We start from the raw sequence: 24,557 nt of genomic DNA, 5'->3' as shown, positions 1-24,557 counted from the left end.
CTTTAACTATTTATAATCTGTATTTTGTGCTTGGCATTCTCGTTCATATTTCCTAGTTTTTACCATTAAATGGAATAAAGGTATTTATTTCCAATAAGTTAATCTGGGGCAACCAATTTCTATTGTGAGGAAACATTAGCATTTTTGTTATTAACACAATTCAGAACATATCATTTATCTCTTGTGTCGGGATAGTAATTGTGATCTTTTCCTAAGTATATTATGACCGGAAAGAATCAGTGATGCCACATCACTAACCCAGATTCTTTATATGTTACTGATTATCATTATGTTTTTGTCACAATTAAACAAAGGTCTCTTTTAAAGAGCTCTAAAATATATGAGTTAGAATACAGATCTATTCCATGGAATAGGTCAACTCAACTCAATTTATTAATGAGCAAGCTGTACGCTTTTCAAAAGGACTGCTGAGGTTTTCTGTGACTACCTCTGTTTATATTACTGCCATACTTTCTACAAAGTTGAGCAAATCTTATCTATGAACCTCGCCTGCACAAAATTAGAGAGGAGCAAATATTAATTACATACAGCCATTGGTTAGACCTGAGATGATATCCTACCCTTACGACAAAAGTGGGCAGGATGCATGGAGGTGCACCAAGAGTCGCAGAGGGAGATTTTCCAGTCTGGGATCTTTCAGTAAACTAATGCTGTCCATTACATATTTTAGATGTCGTCTTTTCAGTCTACTCTACCTAAAGTGCACTACCATCTAAGAAGATAAGCAGTGAAAACCTTTGTGAAGACTGAATTCTAAGGAAATAATCACAACTAATGGTTTATTAAGCTGAAAATGTGATTTTGGGGGGAGTCAGATATTACGTTTGATTAGTTTACTACAATTGTAAGAAAATGCTTAAGTCATTTGAATAATAAGCATCATCCACATCATAAATTCTGTACAACAGATGCTTTTATGAAATAGAGCCACTTGTTTTTTCATGTCTTATTGTAATATACTTGGCATTTATGTATTACTGTGTATGCATTTCTTTTTAAATGTGTAAGTCTTATGTAAATGGATATAAATATGATTTTTTTAAAAATAAAATATATGGTTCATGGAGTCTTGAGTGCAAACATTTGACAATTCCAAGTACTGTTTGTATTTTACCATTCCACCATTTCTACAGTTTTTGCATTGTAACAAATTGATATGTTTCCTGGAAGCATGTTTCATGCTTCCACATGTTTCTCCTTCAAGTCTGTCAATCCTTAAAGCTGAAAACCTGCCTCTGATCATGTAAAAAAGAATGATTTAACCTGGAACTGGAGCCAAAAATAGACCTTTAAAGGAAATCAGGGATGTCCTATATCTTTAGAAATAGCACTGTGATGGCTCGATCTCCTTTTCAATACAAAACAAAGCCAAACTGTTTACAAGAGTCAAAAGCAATTATTTAAAAAAATTTATAAAGAAAAAAAAAATCTCTTCTTATTACCTGTGGACCAAGGGAAAAAAAAAAAAAATCTTCTTTACTAAGAACCACATGTTCATCCAAATACCTTGAACCTCCAGCCAGCCCTGTTCAGTGAATGAATGTCAACCACTGCAGAGTCTGAGGTCATTTCCACTGGAAAAAGCAAAACCCCAGAAACCTTTCCCTTTTGTCAATGTAATAGGGCATTAGCCAGACTCATGTCTAACTAACGTTATATGCTCTTAGCCGAGAAGGCCTTGTTGCGACTTCCCTGAAGTCAGTCTTATCAGAGGAAATAAGACAGAATGATTAACATATATAGTGTATAAAAGTATAGAAGAATAATCTCTCTCTTCCCTGTGGCTTTATTTGGTGGTGTTACTGTTGTTTATTCTTTGTTTATATGGGAGATTTCAAAGTAAATCTATTTAAGAATACCATTTATCTAACTGCTGATTTTCTGCTGCTTGATCTTATTAACAGCAAGACCTGTCATTAGTAATTCCTTTTTTGTATTTAATTTGCTATGTTTGCACGTACATTACATTTGTTTTGATGTCAATTTTTGTTTAACAGATTCACTCAAAAGGTAATGGTAACAGAAACCCTCTCCATTGTCAATAAACAAAAATACTTCCAGTTCTCTGTTTAAGCTTTGTTTTCTAGTCACATATAGTTTAAAATTTTACTTAAACTATAATGAAAATCATTCTTTTTAGTGATCAATCTTTTAGCTTCAAAAGTGAGTCTGCCACAAGAGGGAGCACTAAACTTGCTTATGAAAGTGATTTTAAATTTTCTAAAAATGTTGCCTGATTAGAAACAATGGGAAAGAGCTTTTTAAGTTCGTCTGAATATGGGGATCTTGACTTACAGAAATGAAATATAATATAGAAACTATGGTATCATAATAATACAAACTAGATTTGTATCTACTGTTCTGCACAACTTAATTGCATAAACAGTTCTTCCCCTTTAAGATATCACCTAATAAGAGACATTAACCATTTAAAATAGACTAACATACAGGGATATAAAAGATCCAGTTACTTGCCTCAAAAACCATAAAATATTCTTCGATGTATAAGATCATTTTGCCAGATTCTAAAACCCATTTCATGGATTAAGCTTAGAACCTTGGTTTTCTTCCTTTTAACTATCAACGTTATGAATTTTCATATTTTTAATAATCAGAACCTTTACAAATATAATTTTCTATAAATAAAACTAATTTTAAATGTAAAGCAGTTCTCATTTGTATACACTTAGTACATTTTCACAGGCAAAATAGATCAATTAATTGGCACTTTTCTATAGATTTTAAAATAAAATATTTACATTTTAATTTTAATACTTTACAGTAAAAAAATTCTATGCAACTACCAAAAGAAGATCATGCAGAATTTATTTCAGCAAATTACATTTTTTAGTAACATTATATTGTTATTTTTAAAGACATTTAATTCAAAATATTTTAAGTACTATTGAGTGAAAGTACCTTATGGTAAGTATTAAAATAGAAAATTCCTTTTTTTTTTCTTCCAAAATTTAAGCAATCTGATGACTGTATCTTTCTTGCCCCACATTCAGTCTTGTGAGAGGAACAGTACTTTCTCTGACCCTGCAAAGGAGATCACTTTCTTTAACCAGATACAAGAAAACACCACTTCCCCGGTCTTGTGCACTGTTTTCCAATCCCACTCAACAGGAAAATAACCCAAGCCCGCTTGCTGAAGTGTCTCTCAGATTGATTACCACGAAAAATGTGCAAGAGGATCAAAGATGTAATCGTTAACACAATTCTTGTATATGCCTGGGTTTATACCTTGCAGATGAACTATGATACACAATCGGCTAAAGAATTTGCCATTTCAAATTAACTGAATTTTATATGAAAAAAGAAGGTAATACATCTTAATTCTAAGACATTAAAAAGTGTGAGATTACAGTTGTGATAAGATAAAATGTACTCAAGAGAAGAGACAGTTTAAGGAACCCAACAACTTCAAATTATAAGTTGAATATCTATCTAATTAGTTTAACTCAGTCTACTAAAATAATTAAAAGGAACAGTTAGATGAATGTATTTTTTCAGGTGTAACAATCAAAAAGCCAATTTTAGCAAATAACAATTTACTTTGAGAAGCCATTTATCTTATAGGCTACAGTCCAAAAAATCCTAACATTTTCAGAATGTCTTTATACAAGTTGTAAGCAATTTTTATGAAACAAACAATAAGCTCTTATCTATTATCTCATATATATTTTGTGATATGTTACCAGACTATATGTTAAGACAGTTGCTCTTAAAAATAATGTTCCTGATGGACTGAAAGACTGAGGAATACTTTAAGAACCGTCAAGACATGGGTATGGTATTTTTTGAGTTTAAATATATTCTTTGATAACTGATCTCATGTAGAGCCCTAAGTAAACCAAATAAGTAATTATCTATATCTACCTACTCTGGATAATTGGCACATTATCATATGCTTATTAACAAAGACTAATTTTCAGTTATTTTTTTAATGCTCAATAGTTTTACAGAAGTTTAAATGGAAAGATGTGCTTTGGATATGACAATTTTTTTTTTTTTAGTGAGTTATTTAAAAATTAGAGATTTCACATAAAATCTGGATTTTTGGTTTCTCTTAAAACTCCTCCCAGTTTTTAGCTAATGTAAAAACTTTTACATTTCTTCCTTAAGAGCTTTCCTTGCCAGTTACATTAAGAGTATACAGTCAGCTAAAGAGTATTAAGAGTATACAGTCAGCTAAAGAGCCCTCATCTCCATGACAAAGAGATTGGATTAATTGACCTCTATGCTCTCTGCCAGCCTGTGATTCCCCTTGACTAAGTAACAAAGGATTGAAAAGAGCTGTACCTTGGTTGGTACCCAGCCTTCCCTCAGGAAATATGTGACTAGACAGATTCTCCTACTTAGAAAATCATGTCTAGATGATTACCTAAAACTTCCCATTTCATCCATTTCATTTAAAATAACCATGCATGTGGGCATCTCAAGAATATTAGAAAATATTCAGAATTTCTATAAGAAAATTATAATTGTTTTCTGACTTCACTTGAGTTTTAGGTCTTGGGTCAAAGCTGCAGAGTCCTAATTTCAGCAAGTGGCTCAATATTAGTGTCACTTTCAATTAAAATGTTTTTTTTGGGGATACAATTTTTATAAATCGTATGTCAGATATATTTTTCTTAAATCAAAGTTCTGGAAAATCTATAATGAGCAATGTTACAGGTAACCAGTAACAGTGCTAATTGGGCTAATCAAACAGAAGACCTTTTACTAGTTTTCACGTACATTGTTTTTAGACCAAGCTCTACAATTTACATTTCAGTTTGCATGTAATTTCTATTTAAATATTTATTTCTGGGAAATAATTCCAAAATCTAACTCCAATTAGAAAAGTGACAAAAAAAGAAAAAAAAAAGTCATAATGCCTGCTTCAGCATTTCTTCTATGTGCCCAAAAATGCTGGGGTCTTCAATTGTAGGAGATACCTGGAAAGAAAATTAGAGCCAGATGAACGTGCTTCATTGAACCCTTCCATTCTATACAATTAAACAATTATATGCAATCTTGTATTCCCCATTATCTTATCATACTCATATGGAAAGGTTCAAAAACAGGGAACTTTGAACTCAATATTTTAAAATGCATCTATAGTAAAATAAACTGTTCAGTTAGCAAAACTATTGGTCCTAGATGGTACTTTCTTTTATGGGCCTTTCAATGAGCATCTATAGAAAGAATTTTTTTTTTTGGCATTTGCCCATACAACCACTCCTTACTGTTGCATCACTTTTTATTAGATCTTGATGATTAAAAATACATATATTTGTGCATGTATAATATGCACAAAATTAAAAGAATGCATATGCTTGAATCAGCCTAAATTACCTAAAATAATTTTCACTCAAAACAGGAAAAATAATGAGCATACATATCAATTAGAATTTTCAAAATATCTATAGCCAGCCTCTCACTCACTATTAGTCACTAATGACGGCAATGAAGGAAAATTTATCCTTAATTTAATAAGATTGAGTTTCCACAAGTTTGAATTTGACATATTTACTAACAGTAAAATATTTTCACATACTGGTTCTTATAATCAAAAGTATATGGTCTTAATTAATCTGTGTTTCTCTCCAAAACCCTCATTCCTACAGAGAGAATGGCTATGCAATTTTTCCCCCATAATATTAAAAAAAAAAGTACTGTTACGTGTTTTCTAGGGATATAATTCATGCTTGAGAACCACTGAAAGATCTTAGTTGACACCAAAGAAGTGGGGGAAAACATTTCAAAACCAAGCACTCAACATCCTTGATAATTTACCTTATATGGCTTGCCATTGACAAGGGCAGACAGAGCTGAGCGGGGAATTTTGCCAGATCTGGTTTTGGGTAACTGTTTCACAAACACCGCTTTTCGAAAAGCAGCCACGGGGCCAATGCTCTGTCTAACATGTTTCACAATTTCTTCTAAGACTTGTTCCTCTGTTGTATTTATATCTAGGGAGAAAGTTCAGATGGTAAGCTCTGAATTAACTTTAATCATTCAGGGCCCCAGCAGTCGGGGAGGAGAAAGACCTCTCACCTTTCTTCAGCACGCAGAGAGCTAACGGGACATGACCCTTCAAAGGGTCTTCCTTGCCAACAACAGCGCAGTCGGCCACAGTGCCATGGGAAAGGACAGACTGTAATTTAAAACAAGCATTCATTTAGAATATCTATACACATATATATGCAATATTTATAATTTCAATTGGGGAAAATAGTACACATCAGATAACTTAAAAACCCATAGCTACCTCTGTGAAAATTACTACCAATTCACCATTCACATCACTAGTACTGAGGTGACTGGTTAGGATCCCCAGGTAGTCTCTCAGTAAAAGCTGACTAAGCAATTAAGACAAACTGCTTAGCTTACCTGGAAAGTAAGGGAATGATTTCTTCATCTCAATTGTTTATTAATGAAGTCTGGGAAACTATGCAGTGATACCACTTGGGAACAAATTGCAATGAGCCTCGGAAAACAGATGGCCTCATGGTGTTCTGGCTTCAGTGCTGGCTACCATGAGGACACCTTCCAGAGGAACCCAAGGCAGCCCCATCAATAAACAGTGATTTGGGACTTTCCTGGCGGTCCAGTGGTTAAGACTCTGCACTTCCGCTGCAGGAGGCACCGATGTGATCCCTGGTTGGGGAACTAAGATCCCACATGCCGCGTGGCACAGCCAATAAGTAAATAAAATAAAATTACAAAAAATAAATGGTGATTTTATTTCCACCTCTGTTGCTGAGCAATGAACAGAGCACACTTCTCTTCTTGAGTGACCACCCATCCAGAGAGGATTTTCCAAGATGTGGAGAAAAGGCTGGACATGGAGTGAAGCCCTGACATCAGATAATCACCACTGTTGACCAACCATTTTCATATTGTTCACCCTAAGCTCTAAATGCCTTAAAGAGCAAAGCAAATTTCTATCTGGAATCACAAGAACTCAGAGAATAGAGTAACCACATGAAATACAGAAGCTTAGGATTAAGAAAAAAAAAAATTCTGCTGTGATGGGACTTTTAAAAATGAATGTTCAAAAAGTTCTTTTCTGAGAGATTAATATATATTTCAAGTGACTCCAAACCCCTATGGCTGGAGAAAACAGTGAGCAAACTTGTAACCAAGGGCTAGTTTGGCAGTCCTCATTCTTTCCTCCATGCATTCAGTCAACAAACATTTACTAATACCTCCTATCCTCCAACCTCCTATATTGCAGTAGACTTGGTGGTGAGCAAAAATAAGCTGGGTACTGTCTCATGGTGCTTACAGTCTAGTAGCAAAGGGTGATGTTAATAAATAATCATGAATATTTAATTACTATGAATGTCTAGATGTAAAGTGGTACAATCTTTGGGGAAATAACATGGATTTCTAAATGAGAGATAGAACCAAAGCAACCAATGTGGCAGAAGAATATGGATCTCAGAGAAGACTCCCCTTAGGAAGTGACTCAGGAAGAGCTCAGGTCTAAAGGGTCTGTATGCAAGGACCCTTGCATACAGGGGCGGGGCAAAAGCCCTGTGGAAGCACGGGGCTTGTACCATTCAAATCTAAAAGGGACCAACGTGGCTGGAAAGCAGAGAGCAAAAGTGAGAATGGTGTAAGAGGAAATGAAGCTACAGAGATAGACAAGGGCTGTGAATGCGAAGGGCTTCCAACTATTTTAGTAGCATTGGAAGGTAATAAAGCACTTTCAGGAGGTAAGGAGGCGATGCAAGATCAAAATGGGTTTTTTAACAGACTTTATTTTTTCAGAATAGTTTTAGATTCACAGCAAAATGGAGCAGCAGAAAGTACGTTGTTCCCATATAACCCCTGCTCCCATTCACACACAGCCTCCGCACCATCAAAATCCCTCACCAGAGCAGCAGAGTTACAACTGCTGAGCCAACACTGACACATCACTCTCACCCCACTCCACAGTTCACGTTAGACTTCACTCTTGGTGTTGTACACTCTATGGGTTTTACAGCACGGATCCATGATTACAGTATTTTACAGAGTAGATTCACTGCCCTAAAAATCCACTGTGCTCTGCCTATTCATCCCTCACCTTCCAATAACTCCTGGCAGCCACGGATCTTTTTTACTGTCTCCACAGTTCTTTTCCAGAATGTTAATATAGTTGGAATCCTACATATGTAGCCTTTACAGATTGGCTACTTTCACTTCAGAGTGGATTTTGAAAAACAAAAACTTACTTTGGTTCATTGTGAAGAATAAATAGAGGATTGTTGAAGGTGGGTGTCATAGTTTACCCAGGGAAACACCCAGAGAGGCTACAATAGTAGACTAAAGTTATAGTAGTGGGTATAAAAAGATTCCAGAGTTTTTAGAGGTAAAATGGACAGAATTTGATGATAAATAGGATATGAAGTAAGAAGTCAAAGGGGTTAAAGATGATTCTGTGGTTTTTGGCTTGAGTAGCTGGTTGGATAGTGGTGTCATTTTCTAAGCCAGAAAATGCTGGTGAGGGCTAGGCTTGGGAGGAAACATCATGTATTAAATCTTGGAGATATTCCATTTGAAGTACCTTTCAGACATCCAAGGCAAGGCAATTGGATCTGAGGAGAATCTTAATCTGAAAATGTGTATTTGAATGCCATTAATGTATAGATGACAATGAAAGCTATGCACATGGATGAGATTATCTGGGGAGAAAGCAGTGAGGAGAAAAGGTGAAAGCCTTAAAGAACTCTTAACATCTAAGGACCATATGAAAAAGGAAAAGCTGACAAACTGCACTGTAAAGGTACAGTCAGAGGGAAGAGAAAAACCAACAAAATCTGGGACATGCCACTAAAAATCCCAAACTTTCTATGGAAAAAAAAAGTAATTCAAGCTGAAAATGAGCTTTCTCTTCTCTGAACTCCTAGAAGACTCAATGAACTGCTAGAATGTTTGGTACAAAGCCAGTGGACTAACTCACACTGCCCCTAATTAAGCATGCAAATCAACATTGCCCCGTATCCTATCCTAGCATCAGCCTTGAAGTATTCAGTTGTGAGGGCTGCCATCGACATAGCTTTTGACTCCTGCAGTGCTCAGGATGGTACGTGATAAATAAATGATTTTTGTACTATATGTTTTATTAACTTCATTGCTGAGGTAAAGGTGTCTATGCCCTCTTTCCTTTAGTTGGTCCTGACTCAAAAGCTTCTGCAAAACACATACTACACAGACCATACAATACCACCTTCTCTCACTGCTTCAGTGTGAACTCTCAAAATGTTTCCCATTTGTTAAGTTCTTATTTTCTTTTCAGTCTGTATGTTGAGAGTAGAGACACATTTTATTGTCAGAGCTTTGTTTGGGCAGTTAGTCTTGACAGTCACCAGCCCGTGGAAGAGAATAACTTCTCTAGAGCAGGTAGGACACAGACTTGGTAGGTTCAGTCCTTTAAATCCTATTTAGTATTCCCTTAATGAATAGAGAAAAATACTTCTACCTGGCTAACCAGAGTTTTAATGGTCAAAAGCCCATTTATTAAAGTGTTCACTGGTGCTTCTATACCTGAGTTTTTGAAGTTTTACAGTTTAAATCACTGTAAAAAAAAAAAAATCATACATCTAGATATTTTGCACCTAACCAGTATGACTATAATTTTAACTAAATTGAACAACAAAACTTCTAGTCTGCCATGATTTCACCTTGCTATTTTAACTTCCATCCTTGGTCTCAGTGTTTTTAGAAGTGGATGGGAAAACGCTGACTGGTTTTCTATAAGGGCAGAGAGAGTATTTTAAAATCAGAAGTAAGATATAACACAATTCCCTATAATATCAAAGTTTCCCATTTTTTGCCAACTGAAGATACGATTCTTAAAAATCTGTGAGAAACATGTCATTCTCCAGAATTCCGTGCCATCTGTAAATGAAGTTCATTATAGTGGATAAAACATTATATTATTCTATCAGTGTTAAAAAGATGCCATAAAGGAAGAGAGCCAGCTTTCTGTGTTGGCTCCACAAACAGTATTTGCATGCCAAATAATGATTTCAACAACCGAATTGTGAAAAGGGAAAGCATCAAAATATATCTTGGCAACATATTGGGACAGAAGCCCACCAAATGTCCTATGGGGGGGCGGAAATCAAAAGCCACTCGTATATTCCCTCCATATAAAATTCATGAAGTATCTGTGGTTAACTGGCATTCAAGTACCAAAAAAAGTGACACAACTTAAAAGGTAATTGTTTCACCCAAAGTGAGCATATAAATGTTATGGTAACAGGCCTGGCAAGTAACTGTCATTCTTGGTTTCTGCAGTACTGCCATTTTTGTGTAAATTTTATTTGATTTAAATGGTTTTCTGGTTTTAGTGGGCTAAATTATACAGGTTTCTTAATTATGTTTTAAGTATTTTAATTTTAGAAAAAATTAGTTTAAATCAAGCACCCTCGTACAATACACTCTGCAGAGGGAGATTGTCTTTGCTATGGGAAGAGGAGGAATATTGTTTTACCTCCTCTGACAATGGAGTCACCTAGGAAACTGCCAGATTCCACATCTTCATCAATATTCATATCAGTGCCCAGGAAAATATTCAGCAATTTTACAACTATTTACATCCAGTAGTCATTTAATGTTGGGTAGAAATGAAATTGCACGGCATCTTTGTTGAATATGCACTTTATGGAAATATATTCAATCTTGAAGAAATTATTCCTAAAATAGTGAACAAAATAGCTAGCTTGAAAAACAAACAGTGATGCTTTGGTCAGAATAACCTTCGAAAGGGAAAACTGTATGCGAACACTGCCCTAGGCTTTAAATGTAGTATTTTAACACCAGGTTTCCAAGTTTCCAAGGATACTCGTAGGATTATTTAACAAACTAAATCTTAAGCTACAAGTGAAAGAATGAAATCAGGGAGCCCAATTTGTTCCCTGGAGATGTCTCTGCATGAAAAGATCTGCCCACAACAGTGAAAGAGAACTAAGCAGAAGGACCACATTGACTCCTAGTAACTTGAGCTCGCATGACCTGAACTAGCAGATTTAGGACAAATTTTTCTTAAGAATACCTTGAACTTCCACCTAAGTGTCCCAATTGTCCAGCTAGACGGTAGGCTTTCAAAGATTAATCAGCTGTTCAAATAGATTTGGTTATTACTTTATATTTATAGAAGGCCCTCACATGCATTGGGATATGCAAGGATAATGTCCTCTTAAATTTCTAAAAGCCATTGTAGGACTCTATTTTCTTATGTCGAGAACAGAAAAGAACATAGCGTTTCCTGAAATGTTTGTGATGTAGTCATTTTAGTAGAATTTCTGTTTGATTTAGTCTTATGTAAGGTGATAAATTTGTCAAATGTTACTTTGGGAAACTGAAAAAGCTCAGATATTTTCACTGTATATAAACAGACATTCAGTCTATTTTTATTTTCTATAAATAATATTCCCAATGGATTTAAGACCCTCAAGTCCTATTTCAAAAAATCAAAGTGGAATCCAGCATTCATTATTAAGACTCCCAGAAAAGCATTTAAATATAAAATAAGGTTTGGGCACTTTAGTAAAAGCTGTCATTAATATGAACATTTCATGTACATATTATCAATTTGTTAAACAACTTTACTAAGGAGCTGGGAAAAAGCCGGTAAAAATGTTGGTTTTCAACCCTCTAATAGATTCTAACATGGAGAAGACAACCCAGAATTGAGATATTAATTTCCTTATTAGACATAAAAATACAATAAAGAGTTAATCATTTAATTCATATAAAGGGAGACATTCACTTCAAGAAGGCTTAAGGCTGAGAGGTGTCCTGTTACATGCTATGAGCACTCTAAGACCCAGGGACAAAATTCCTGTTAGATGTCATGGATTCTGTTTTCTTTTTTTTTTTTTTTTCTTTCTTTCTTAGCGGTACGCGGGCCTTTCACTGTTGTGGCCTCTCCCGTTGCGGAGCACAGGCTCCGGACGCGCAGGCTCAGCGGCCATGGCTCACAGGCCCAGCCGCTCCGCGGCATATGGGATCTTCCCGGACCGGGGCACGAACCCGTGTCCCCTGCATCGGCAGGCGGACTCTCAACCACTGCGCCACCAGGGAAGCCCTGTGGATTCTGTTTTAACTGCCTATCTTCTGCCTGCCTCGCTCTGCTGTTACATATAGTGAGAAGCATGTCAGTAGAAACATTAAAGCACAATATATATTTGAATAGGTTGGCACTCTTCATTCTAAAAATAAAAGAGAGCACTAAGAATTTTGACTGATAATAAGAGCTATGCATATGTAATCTCTGTATTTTGATTAGCTGAGTCTGCCAGAAATGGACGTAATCTCCTATAAGCAAGAAATTAAAAGTTCCTGAAGCCAGAACCATCTTTTGTCAACACACCAAAATACATGAAGCATAAATTTCAATTTCAGGTTATCACAAAATTCACAGTCAGTTAAAAACAACATTATAACAGCAGATAAAAGTCACATGTTCCAAATATTTTATAAAATTATTTCCTTTTACTCAAATAATATCACATTGACTGTCACTAAGAAAGAAAAGCCTACATGACAAGAAGTGTTAAGTGTTAATTTTGGGCTGAAGTTAAGTACAACCTTTTGAGAAAGTGACCATTTTTTTAATTAGAGAAAGGGGAACTATGATTCTGCATACTCTCATCCTACTGCATTATCAGTCATACTGCTTTAAGCATTTTCTTTAATTTAAACTGCAGTTTGCCCCATTCCATTCGAAAACTATTCTGGGTTTGGTTCTGGAAAAGATGGAGTAAATACATTCCATCTTATCACTTCCACTAATTGTGATGGAATACTTTGGGCTAAAATTCATACCAGAAGGGCTTCCCTGGTGGTGCAGTGGTTGAGAGTCTGCCTGCCGATGCAGGGGACATGGATTCGTGCCCCGGTCCGGGAAGATCCCACGTGCCATGGAGCGGCTGGGCCCGTGAGCCATGGCCGCTGAGCCTGCGCGTCCGGAGCCTGTGCTCCGCAACGGGAGAGGCCACAACAGTGAGAGGCCCACGTACCGCAAAAAAAAAAAAAAAAAAAAAATTCATACCAGAAGACTCTATCAGAACTTGAGAGACAACCTGATGGTGAGTCCCTTGTTTTTTGCTTGTTTAGAAGTTTTTGGTTTTCATTGTTGTTATGGTTTGTTGGTTTGATGATTTTGCCTCCTATATATTCTGGCCTGGGTTCTATATCAGTCAAAAATGTGGAACTGTCAATAAGTACAGACAGAAAAAGCCCTAAGAAATGCCTGCTGTGTCCACCTAGAGGTCCAGGAAAAGGAGCAGAGGAGCTGGGAAACAGAATCATTTTGATTTTATTGTCCCTACTCCAGATGGACACCAATGAAGAAGCAGTGTCTCTCTTCCTTCCTACAGAGCTGTAACCACCTTGTTGACTCTTCACACCTTTCACCAGGTGAATGCAGCCAAAAAGCTGTGTCCTCTCCCTTCTCCACTATCACTGCGCAGCAGATCCTGGGGATGGAGCACTGGGGACTCCCCCATCTTACACCAAGAGAGCCAGGAAAGATTCAGTACCACTTGTCCTCCCCACCAGCAGCCATCCAGTTCCTGAGAGTTGATCCCTGTTGACTAGCTCTGCCCTATACCAGGCAAGTGCTAACAAAGAGACAGAGTCCCTTCCTCTCCCCAGGGACGCTATGTAGGTAGACCTTGCAGGACTGAACCCCAGCAGGAGTACGGGGAGGCTGAAGCCCTGACTTCATACCGAGAAGAGCAGTAAGGGGGAGCCCTGGGAATCAAAAAGTGAAGAGTAGCTCGTGGAGAGAAAGGAGCTAGAAAAAGGGATATTTTAAATCTGAGTATGATGTCCTGAGCCTACTGTAAAGTTGTATATGCATGAATCCAACCAGAATCAGCATAGCACAGATTTTGAGCACTTAACTTGAGTTTCAGATTGGCCTCTGGGAGAGAGACACAGTGAGATGTACTAGAATAGCACTGTAAAGGCTTTGAAAACAAAATTGACATTGGAACCACAATCCACAGAAAGTGGGTAAGGACGTGTGGTATGATCTTAAATGGCTTGACCATCTGCTAAAATAAACAATCACAAGAACAAAAATCCAGACGATTTTCAAAGGATCCAAAATCTCATAAAGTAATAGTCAAAATATAAAATGCAAAATTACTGGACATGAAAAGAATCAGGAAAACCTAAACACTCCTTTAAAAAAGATAATCAACAAATGCCAAACCCCAATCCAAATATTAAAAATATCAGATAAAGATTTTAATGTAGCTATTTTATCTGTAGGGGAATAAAACTTTTCCAGATTTCCTCATTGGCCCTATAAAAAACCCTAGCCTCCTGAGGCTCTTCAAATACCTTGAGAATTTGATCTATAGCTGTTTGTTTAGTCAATTGCTCTGATATGAAAGGATAATAAAATTTTCTAATTTCCCTGCTGGGCAAAATGCTTACATCCTAGACTAGATCCCTAGGTTAAACTCATAAGGTGCTGGGGAGACTGGCCCACTCACTATCTTCCTTGGTATTTACATGTCAAAAAGATGAAGGCTTAGAAGTTGGAAACATTTCTAGGTTGTAAAAGTTGAGACACACAGGGCTATCTGCCTCCTGAAGAGATGTTATGTACATATCAAAGAACTGGAGTTTGGATTCAGGCTATTATGTGTCCAAGGAGACCTCTTTAGGAGGGGGAAAGATAGCTGCCTCCTTCCTCTTTATAAGCAGAGAAAAATAATTTTCCTTATCTCATCTATGGTGTGGCTGGCTACTTATGTAGGGAAATTTCCCATCGGCTCTTGTTGGGTCCCCTAGGGATAAGACCGGGAGTAAGAAAGCAATGACACACTTATTATTAAGAAATCTGTCTTTGACAAAGAATGCCTCATTTGCACATTTAGGATAAAATTAACAAAGATAAATATTAACAACTCCACAGTAACTGTGGCCCAGAAAGTATGGGCAAGCACCCTTGGAATGAATGGAGAAGTTCTCAGCAAAGAAATAGAAGCTACAAAAAAAGAACCAAATGACTTAAAAGAAGGGAGAAAATGTAACATGAGGGAAATAAAAAAGAGAAAAGGCAAGAAGGAAACCAATAGTAAACTTGGAGACATAAATATATCAATACTTAAGTTAAATGTTAATGGTCTTAAAAACACCAGTTAAAAGATAGAAATTGTAAAACTGGATTAAAATAAGAACAAGACCCAACTATGTTATCTACAAAAAGGCCACAGGAAACATAATGATCTAGATATATTAAAAAGGAAAGGATGAAAAAAGATAAATGATACAAACACTATTAAAAACATGATTACCACACAAAGCCAACTTCCGATCAGCAAAAATTACTATAAATTAAAAAAAAAATCAATATATTAAACAATAATACATTGCAACTAAGTGAGGTATATCCCAAGCAATGCAAAGCTGGTTCAACAGTTGAAAATTAATTAATGTGATTCACCATATTAACAGGCTTAAAAAGAAAACCCACACAATCATATCAATAGAAGCAGAAAAAGCATTTGATAAAATTTAACATTCTTTCAAGATAAAAAAAAAAAAAGAAAAAACCCCAGCAAATTAGTAATAGAAGGAAACTTCCTCATCTGATAAAGGCCATCTACAGAAACATCTACAGGTAACGTCATTCTTAATGGTAAGATACTGAATGCTTTTACCCTAAGATCAGGAACAAGACGAGGGTAACTGCTCTCATCACTCTTACTCAGTATCATAGTGGAGGTTCTGACCAGTTCAAAAAGGCAAGAGAAAGAAATAAAAAATATTCAGATTGGAAAGCAAGCAATAAAACTACCTCTATTCACAGACAGCACGATTGTCCACATAGGAAATCCCAAGAAATACAAACACACACATACACACACATATACACACAACTCTTAGAACTAATAAATGAATTTAACAAGATCATAAGATACATATCAGTTCATAAAAGTCAATAGCAGTTCTATATCCACTAGCAATGAAAATTTGGAAACCAAAACTAAAAAAAATTCTACTTACAATAGCTCAGAAAACTAAATACTTAGGTATAAATTAAGAAAATATGTTCAAAATTGGATCATTTGTAGAGACGTGGATGAATCTAGAGACTGTCATACAGAGTGAAGTAAGTCAGAAACAGAAAAACAAATATCGTATATTGACTCATATATGTGGAACCTAGAAAAATGGTACAGATGAACCGGTTTGCAGAGCAGAAATAGAGACACAGATGTAGAGAACAAACGTATGGACACCAAGGGGGGAAAGTGGCGGCGGGGGTGGGGTGGGGTGGTGGTGGTGAGATGAATTGGGAGATGGGGATTGACATGTATATACTAATATGTATAAAATGGATAACTAATAAGAACCTGCTGTATAAAAAAATAAATTAAAAAAAAAGAAAATATGTTCAGAATCTGCATACTAAAAAGTATAAAATGTCAGTGAAACATATCAAAAAAGACCTAAATAAATGGAAAGACATACAAAGTTCATGAATTGGACAATTCAGTAGAGTCCAGATATCAATTTTTCTCAAATCCATCTATAGATTTAACACAATCCCAGTCAGAATCCATGCAGGATTTATTTTAACTATAGAAAAGCTCATTCTAAAATATACATGGAAAAGTAAAGGAACAGAATACCCAAACGATTTTTGAAAAGTGGAGCGATTTCGAAAATAGTGGACACTATTCAACTCTAAGACATTCTATAAAGTATCAAGACAGAATAGTATTGGTGAAAAGGTAAACACACAGATCAATAAAACAAGAGATACTCTAGAAATAGACCCACTCAAATACTGTCAGCTAATTTTTTACAAAGGTGCAAAGGCAATTCAATGGAGAAAGTCCAGTCTTTGCAACATATAACACATGGAAGAATTGGCATACACATTAAAAAAAAAATCCTCAACCTATATCTTGCACTATATACAAAAAAAACCCTCAAAATGTAAATGTAAATTGATATAAAATGTAAAACTATAAAATTTTAGGTGAAAACAAAGAAGAAAGTATGACCTTGGGTTAGGAAAGAGTTCTTCGATAAACATCATCATCTATAAAAGAAAAAAATGCTGAATTAGACTTCATCAATATGAAACACACTTTTGCTCTATTAAGAGCACTTTTAAGAGCATAGAAAGACCAGTCACAGACAGGAAAAAAATACATATCTTCAAACTGCATATCAAACAAAGGACTTGTGTCCAGAATACCTTAAAAACTCTCAAAACTGAACAATAAGAAAAACAACCCAATTTTTAAAAAGATGGGCAGAAGATTTTAATGACAGAGAAGAACATTGATGGCAAATAAACACAAGAAAAGGTTTCCAACATTTTAGTCATTACAGACAATCAAATTCAAAGCACAATGAGATACCTTTACACATCTATTAGAATGATTTAAATAAAGAACAATGGCAATTCTGAGTACTAATGAAGATGGGAAGAAACAGACCCCCTCATACACTATGGGTGGGAATATAAAATGGCACAGCCGCTCTAGAGAACAGTTTGATAGTTTCTTATAAGCCTAAACATACACTTAACATGTAACCCAGCAGACTCACTACAGGCATTTATCCTAGAGAAATGAAAACTAACATTTGCACAAAAACCTGAACTTGAATGTATATGGCAGCATTATTTATAACTGCCTCAAACTAGAAGCACTTAAAATATCCTCTAATGGGTAAAGGAAACATAAATGGGTTAGTACATCCACACAGTGGAATGCCGCACAGCAACATAAAAGGACAAATAATCGACATACACACAACTTGAATGGATCTCAAACGCACTTTCCTAAATGAAATAGCCCAGTCTCCAAAGGTTACATACTGTATTACTCCATTTATATGAGATTCTAGAACATAGGAACAAAAAAACATAGGAACAAAAAAAAAATTAGTGGTTCCCAGGGGTTAGGAGTGGGGAAGGTCAGAATAAAAAGGTGACATTATGGGGAAATTCTTGGGCAGTGTTGAAATTTTTCTGTATCCTGGTTGTTGGTGATGGCTACAAGAATCTATACTATAAGTAAAAAACTCATAGTATTATACAATAAAAAGGAGGATTTTATTCTATTTTAAGGTAAAAAAAATTGAAAACATTTTAAAATACTCTTCTGGGGACTTTGTGTAATTTACATTGGAAGAAAATTCTCAGGATTTAAGAGTATGATAAAATGTTTAAATCACACACCCAGTAAAGACTATATGTAAACCTGGTTATCAACAGGCGCAAATCAAGAAGCTAGAAGCAATCAGGTAGCAAGGATCAAGAACCAAATGTATATAGACTCTCCCATAAATTACAAATATATGTAAGTGCTTAAAATTCCTCTCTACCACTCAGGCAGGAATCAGGGGAATTTGGAGAACAGGAAAATCCACAGGAGAGAAAGTGAGGTGAGAGAAATACCAGAGTGACCAACCGAGCCTATGCTTCAAAGGAAGGGTCTGGAAATTTTCCAAGTGGAATGACTTAACCTCAATATGGACAACCTCAGTATTGACTTCAGCTCAGTTCTGTCCCTAAACACCACCTGGAATAAAAGACCAATAGTCATCAATACCTCTTCAATGGCACCTGCAGAAATCCTGTGACCTGCAACATTTATCACGTCATCAACTCGAGACATAACATATATATAACCTTCTTCATCCATGTAACCAGCATCCATGGTGTCATAGTATCCCTGAAAATAAGAATAAATAATGTCTGATTAGCATATAGTATTAGGTAATGTAATCATTTTTAAGCTTGGTAAAATATAAAATGTGATAGAAATAGGTTTACTGTAATCATTTGAATTATTTTCATAACTAGCCTATGGAATTAAATTATTTTTGATTTTGAAAGCCTACTAGAATCTCTCTGCTCCCCTAACAGCCAGGAATAAAAGTGTTCTTATATATGTTCACGTTAAGTGTTTGAACTGAGAGTTGTAGAGCTCATGAACCCAATTTCTTCCTTTTAATGGAGAAATAATAACTCAATATTTCCAGTATACTTTGGTATTGCAAAGTAGTTCTTTGATAGATTTCTTCTTGAATTGTGTTAATTTTTAAAAGCATTAAAGCTCTCTATGAATAATTACAAAATAGACCACTAGTTTGTTAACATAGATTTGGATTGCACTGAAGCTCCAGTGAAATATAGTTAAATAGTAAGTATAAAATTTATTATTTTTTTTATCGACTCAAGAGTAGCAGTACATCTTCACTGGTCCAGATATCACAATAGAATGAAAAATCAAGAAGAATAAGAAGTAGAAAGAAATAAATATTATTTTCCCTAATGCTTCTGAGTTACATTAATACCTGTATTACAAGCATGGGCTTCAGGACAAATCCAGGTGAGTCACTATTTGTGTTTCTAAATCTTCCTAAGACTCAGTATGCTCATCTATTAAACAGGGTAATGGACCATACCTTATAAGGCTGTGAGAAGCATACATGAGATGGGGCATCTAAGGAGGGCAGACCCTGGCACATCATGAGCCCTGAATAACTGGCAGCTCTTACTGCAATTACTATCAGAGAGTAAAGTAAAGACATGGGCTCTGGAGCCAGAATATATGGGTCCAATGTCAGCTCTGTTACTTCTAAACTGGGAGCAAGTTATAGAACCCTTCTGTGCTGTTATTAAGTCCTTAGATGAAAGGGTTGAGGTCAGGGTAACAAGACAGAGTATAGATTCACTACATATAGTTTAACCATAAACTATGGTTTATGGGGCTTTGAAGGAGCTTTCAGTGTTAAAGGTGGTCATGCTGAAAACCACATGCACATATTATGAACCACTTTCAGGTTGTAATTAATCACATCAGTACTCTGGTGATTTGACTGCGGCCCATCAGGCAGATAGATTGGGCTGATTGGAGTCAACTCTACTGACAAATCTTCTCTGCCACAGTCCCTTGGGGCATGTTTAATCTTGGCTACTGAGGTCATTTAACCCTGAGATGTCTTTCTAAAGGAAGCTTTTTAATTCTTGTCATTTGTCTAGTTGATTAGGTTAGCTGTCCTTCACAAATAATAAAGATAGAATGCTAAATAGACTCACCTTTTTTAAAAATGAAATTCTAATCATTCATTCTTTTTTACCCAGTGTAAAATGAGGACCAGGTATCTCTCTCAGGGAAAGAAATAGAAGCGAAGAAACAGCAGAAAGATGATAGTGGGACCCTTTCGCGTATTATCAATTATGTGCTGTTATAAACACAAACCACAGAGTAATAGGTAAATGATAAAACAGAACACAGAAAGATACTGTTTGTTATCCAGAGCACTGGCGGTTAGGCGTTGAGAACACTGTCTCTATCCTGTATCTGTATTATAAAATAAAGAACTCAGAGGACACTCGGGAAAGAATGTCAGTAATAGCTAAAGGGATTTAAAAAAATACAACTTCTGGCAAACAGAACAAATTTTGCTCACATAACCGGGGGAGAGGAGGTAAAGAGGTTCTAACGACAGTGTCCAGTTCTGATCAGATGTTCTCAGTCTGTGCAGAGGAATCCAATGTGAGAAATCATACAGAAAGTCCCCAGAAGTTTTAATTTAACAAAACCTTTCTTGATATGAAAGGCTGTTACGTTTCAGAAAAAGCTGCTAAGAGAAACAGAGAAATTTCTACGTCCAGAGATTGATAAAAAATATTAAAATGACTTATTTAGACATTTGAGGTTTGGGCATTCTTATCCCTGAGATCTGGAAACTGGTCCAAATAACCTTTAAAAGTTGCTTTGTGATCCATGATTCTAAAAGCCAGCCACTCAATTTAATAGGCAAGAACTATAGAGAAGTGTGTAAGATGATTTTTTAAAAAAAGTACAATAAAGTTCTTACAGGAAATTTTTCAAAGTATAAATGCTTGAATGCCTCCTGATTCTTCCAGAGTCCTGAAAAAGCTCCAGGTGGTAATGGCAACCTTATATAAAAACAGAGCAGTGAGAATTATGATGAAAATGGTAATAAAGACAGATTGATTAGAACTAACAGTTTTTCACTGTGATGGACAATTACAATTCAAATCCCACATTGAATTGTAACCCCTAAATCCACTGGACAGATCATGTCTAACTGAGGCTGAAGTGGTTGACCATGACATAGCAAAGTCACGAAGGGATGACTGTGGTTCCTGGGAAGGGCACAAAAGGCACACACATCTGGCATTCAAATAGTTATTAGCATCAATCATTGTTTCAGTAAGAAGCATAACATCTGCAAAAAGGAACCAAAAATGCATCACTGAATGCATTACTTTTTGAGAGAAATATCCTTCCACCATAGGCAAATAAATCTATTTTTTTGAAGTATCAAGGTGCTAACTGCCACCTTTGCCAGTCTCTTTGTGATAAGATATTCCAATTAAACATCCCACAAACAGTCTTTATCTTCACAATCAATGTGCCTCCCCACTCTGAGAATTCCCTCTCACTCTTCTCTCTTCTGTTCTTTCTTTTCATGAGCATCCAGACCTATGAGATTTCTCACACCTATGAACACATGAAGATAGGTGAGCATATAAAGTAGAAGGTAGCGTATATCTGTTCTTTTCAATCAATTTCCTCTTATATTTCTTTCATTCCTCCATAGTATGAAACAGGTGTTATACACACAATAAGGGCTTAATCTTTATCTATCACCCATCTGTCTGTCTATTTTTTTTTTTTTTTTTTTTTTTTTGCGGTATGCGGGCCTCTCACCGCTGTGGCCTCTCCCGTCGCGGAGCACAGGCTCCGGACGTGCAGGCTCAGCGGCCATGGCTCACAGGCGCAGCCGCTCCGCGGCATGTGGGATCTTCCCGGACCGGGGCATGAACCCGCGTCCCATGCATCGGCAGGCGGACTCTCAACCACTGCGCCACCAGGGAAGCCCTGTCTGTCTATCTTTATGTAAACAAATGAATTCTCATATCGGTTCCCTGTAGGAAGTATTACCTAACGAAAATAACCGCTCAGTGTATTTTCAGGAAACTTTTTAGATGCTTTATAGTTTGGAAATTTAGATACTGTAAAACTTAAAGATTTTCAAAACCCTACCCTCCTGTACTCACAAAAAACACCAAGTGAAGTGGTGACTTCACAGTGCAGATGTGAGAAAATGGAAAATGAAGTAGACATGGTTACTGCCAACATGAGGCAACATCACACGCCTTCTACCCCAACATTAGACTTCTGAGACACTGAACTGTATTCTCACATTCTGTCAGGCAGAAAATGCTGTTACCAGTGGGATCAGCTGCCCAGCTGGGATTGCCCATTGCCTCTATGTCTGGCCTACCCATAGGTCCTCCCTTGCTAGGTCTTCTTTTTGTAATATTTTAAGATGGAGGAAAAAAGGCTACATCAGCGTTTCTGGACCTCCCGTAATTTCATAAAATGCATGCGAAAGCATTTTGTAACCTGAAAAAAAACCCCAAAACTACAGAGATGCTGCTATATTGTTGCTGTTGCTGTTGTTACTGTTACTGTTCATCACTAAACCTGCAGGAAGGCAGCAAGCTGAAGCAGATGATCCCTTCAGGTCCTTCTACCTGATTTTTCTATGTTAACCTTTCGAATGAACCTTGTATATAATTTCACTTTACCTGTTTAATTGTTAATATTTTTATAACAAGTGTAAAAATCATCATTACACATTGAAATACAATGTGAATATGGCAACCACTAAAAATCATTTATTTAGCAGCATTTACAGGATGCTGAGGGTAAACAAATGAAGAGGACGTTAAGAAGAAATGACAACTCAAAAGCCAACATGGGCCACAAGAGGAAACATTAATGAGTGAAGCCTACTATACTCAAAATATACAACTAGAACAATAAACCTGACAGAGATGCATTCCGCTTGCATATTAAGTAAGAAATAATTTTCAGTTGTTCCCCAAAAATGTACCACAATATATAGTACTTTCTGTGTTTCATGGGGATATTCTTTTAACAGACGCTTGGGTATAAGAAAATACCTCCCTACAATGAGAATAAAAAGGCAACTGTGATAATAAATGGCAACTAACATTCAGGCTGTACTGGGGACAACAGAGAGTGGTGCGGTCTGAGGTAAGTTTGAATGTACACACCAGGTCGAGTGGCAGCAGTTGTTCCTTAGCTCCACAGATACACAAACACACAGATATCCTGATCCAAATCCGTAAACACAAAACACTGCCCATACGAAGAACAATGCACATAGAAGGGCATATTGTTAAAGCAGTGTCTCATCCGTTTTATCTACCCCAAAGCTAAGACTTTGGTTCACCGGCAACCACGTACCGCCTCTTCACAGCAGAGACTTCTGGGTGTTTGCAATAATAATCCAAATGAGTTAGTACTTAGTGTATTGAATGTGAGCTGAGTTTCCTGGTGGCCTAGAATGTATCTAATTCAGTGTGTGCACGTGAGACCAAGAGTTTAGCATTTTCCGGTAAGGGTGTTACTGGAGAGAAAAGGAAATCTTACACTTCCCAGAAGTTGGTTAAGTTTGCAATCTCCATTCTTAAAAGAAGATGGCCTGATAACCTGTGTTTTCTCTTCCTGAAAAAAATTTGGTACTAGCAATTAGTAACATATAGATTCTATTCTTGTAATTCATTAAAGCCTAGAGGATTACAAGTAGAGGTAGCCATCCTCCAAAATAAATAAACAAATAAATAATAAGCTTTAAGGATACCAGCTTTCTCAGCTGTTGCACAAAACTTTAAATATTTGCATAAATCTTCTGAAGAACAGGGACCGTAGGGATATTTATATCATGTGTGAGAAAGGTCTTCATAAGTTTGGATATACCTATAGACCTTGGGAATTAAGTATAACATAGCAAGCATATATCCAGGAAGAGATTACAGAATAGGAAGGAGAAATCCAAGGCCAAACACAGTATTAAAGAGGGACCAAGGAAAAAAAGACCATGAACAAAAATAACCAAATCACAACTGTACGAGAACCAGGATAGTATGTGAGGGGCCTCCAGAGCAGAGTTTTAATAATGACTGAGCGTTCAACAAGGTGAAGTGAAGTGCAAATTCTGTTTGAAAGTGGATTCAACAGAGGTCATGGAACTTAGTGACTGAGATGCTGTGAATCTCCCCCAGGATCGCCATTTCTGCAGAGTGGAGCTGAAAGAACTGGAGTGATCAAGGAGTAAGCAGGAAAGTAAGTGCAGGCAGTAAGGTTAGACTATACTTTTTAAAAGTTTGCAGGTGACTGGAAGGAGAGATGTAAGTCAGGGTTTAATGCAGAGAGGCAGGCTGATTCAGGATGGGGAAAAGTTGGGCAGAGTAGCCAATGGAGAGAGGGTGGAGATTTGAGAGTTAGAGAAGAAAACACCAGAAGAATTATTTGATCATCTAATTTATTTATTCATTCATGTATGCATGCATTAACTCATGCATTTTCTTTATTCAGTCAAGTATTTGTTGAGTGCTTGGTATTCCTAAATCACTGTGTTAGACATTAATGGAAAGAATATATAAACTATTATCTGAGATGCGTGGAGATCCTGGAATATTGTGTATTTACAAG

General features: G+C 36.4%; 2 protein-coding genes across 24 annotated transcripts in view; one reads left to right on the top strand and one right to left on the bottom strand.

Moving 5' to 3' along the window:
- Positions 1-2,081, top strand: part of PPFIA2 (PTPRF interacting protein alpha 2) — a 476,082-nt gene extending 474,001 nt beyond the window's left edge. For all 18 annotated transcript variants that reach the window (XM_067697456.1, XM_067697448.1, XM_067697445.1 and 15 more), the window contains one exon: positions 692-2,081. Coding sequence is in view for 4 of the 18 variants with exons in the window: in XM_067697448.1 (XP_067553549.1) it covers positions 692-720 (29 nt within the window). In the remaining 14 variants the exon portion in view is untranslated. The remainder of the gene's footprint in view (positions 1-691) is intronic.
- A 749-nt stretch (positions 2,082-2,830) lies between these two features.
- Positions 2,831-24,557, bottom strand: part of ACSS3 (acyl-CoA synthetase short chain family member 3) — a 144,488-nt gene continuing 122,761 nt past the window's right edge. For 2 of the 6 annotated variants that reach the window (XM_067697458.1, XM_067697462.1), the window contains 7 exons: positions 20,881-20,962; positions 18,603-18,725; positions 17,043-17,080; positions 15,690-15,756; positions 6,067-6,166; positions 5,806-5,981; positions 2,831-3,063 (listed from right to left, as the gene is read on the bottom strand). In XM_067697458.1, coding sequence (XP_067553559.1) covers positions 2,917-3,063; positions 5,806-5,981; positions 6,067-6,166; positions 15,690-15,756; positions 17,043-17,080; positions 18,603-18,725; positions 20,881-20,962 — 733 coding nt within the window. In that variant the 3' untranslated portion in view covers positions 2,831-2,916. Of the gene's footprint in view, positions 4,965-5,805; positions 5,982-6,066; positions 6,167-15,689; positions 15,757-17,042; positions 17,081-18,602; positions 18,726-20,880; positions 20,963-24,557 lie in introns of those variants that run through there. The other 4 variants (XM_067697459.1, XM_067697460.1, XM_067697461.1 and 1 more) reach the window with 4 other exon arrangements.

This window comes from Pseudorca crassidens, chromosome 11 (assembly GCF_039906515.1).
Source record: "Pseudorca crassidens isolate mPseCra1 chromosome 11, mPseCra1.hap1, whole genome shotgun sequence".
In the NCBI taxonomy this organism is placed as follows: Eukaryota; Metazoa; Chordata; class Mammalia; order Artiodactyla; family Delphinidae; genus Pseudorca; species Pseudorca crassidens.
Note: the sequence above shows the minus strand (reverse complement) of the source record. Positions and strands in the feature narration are given on the sequence as shown.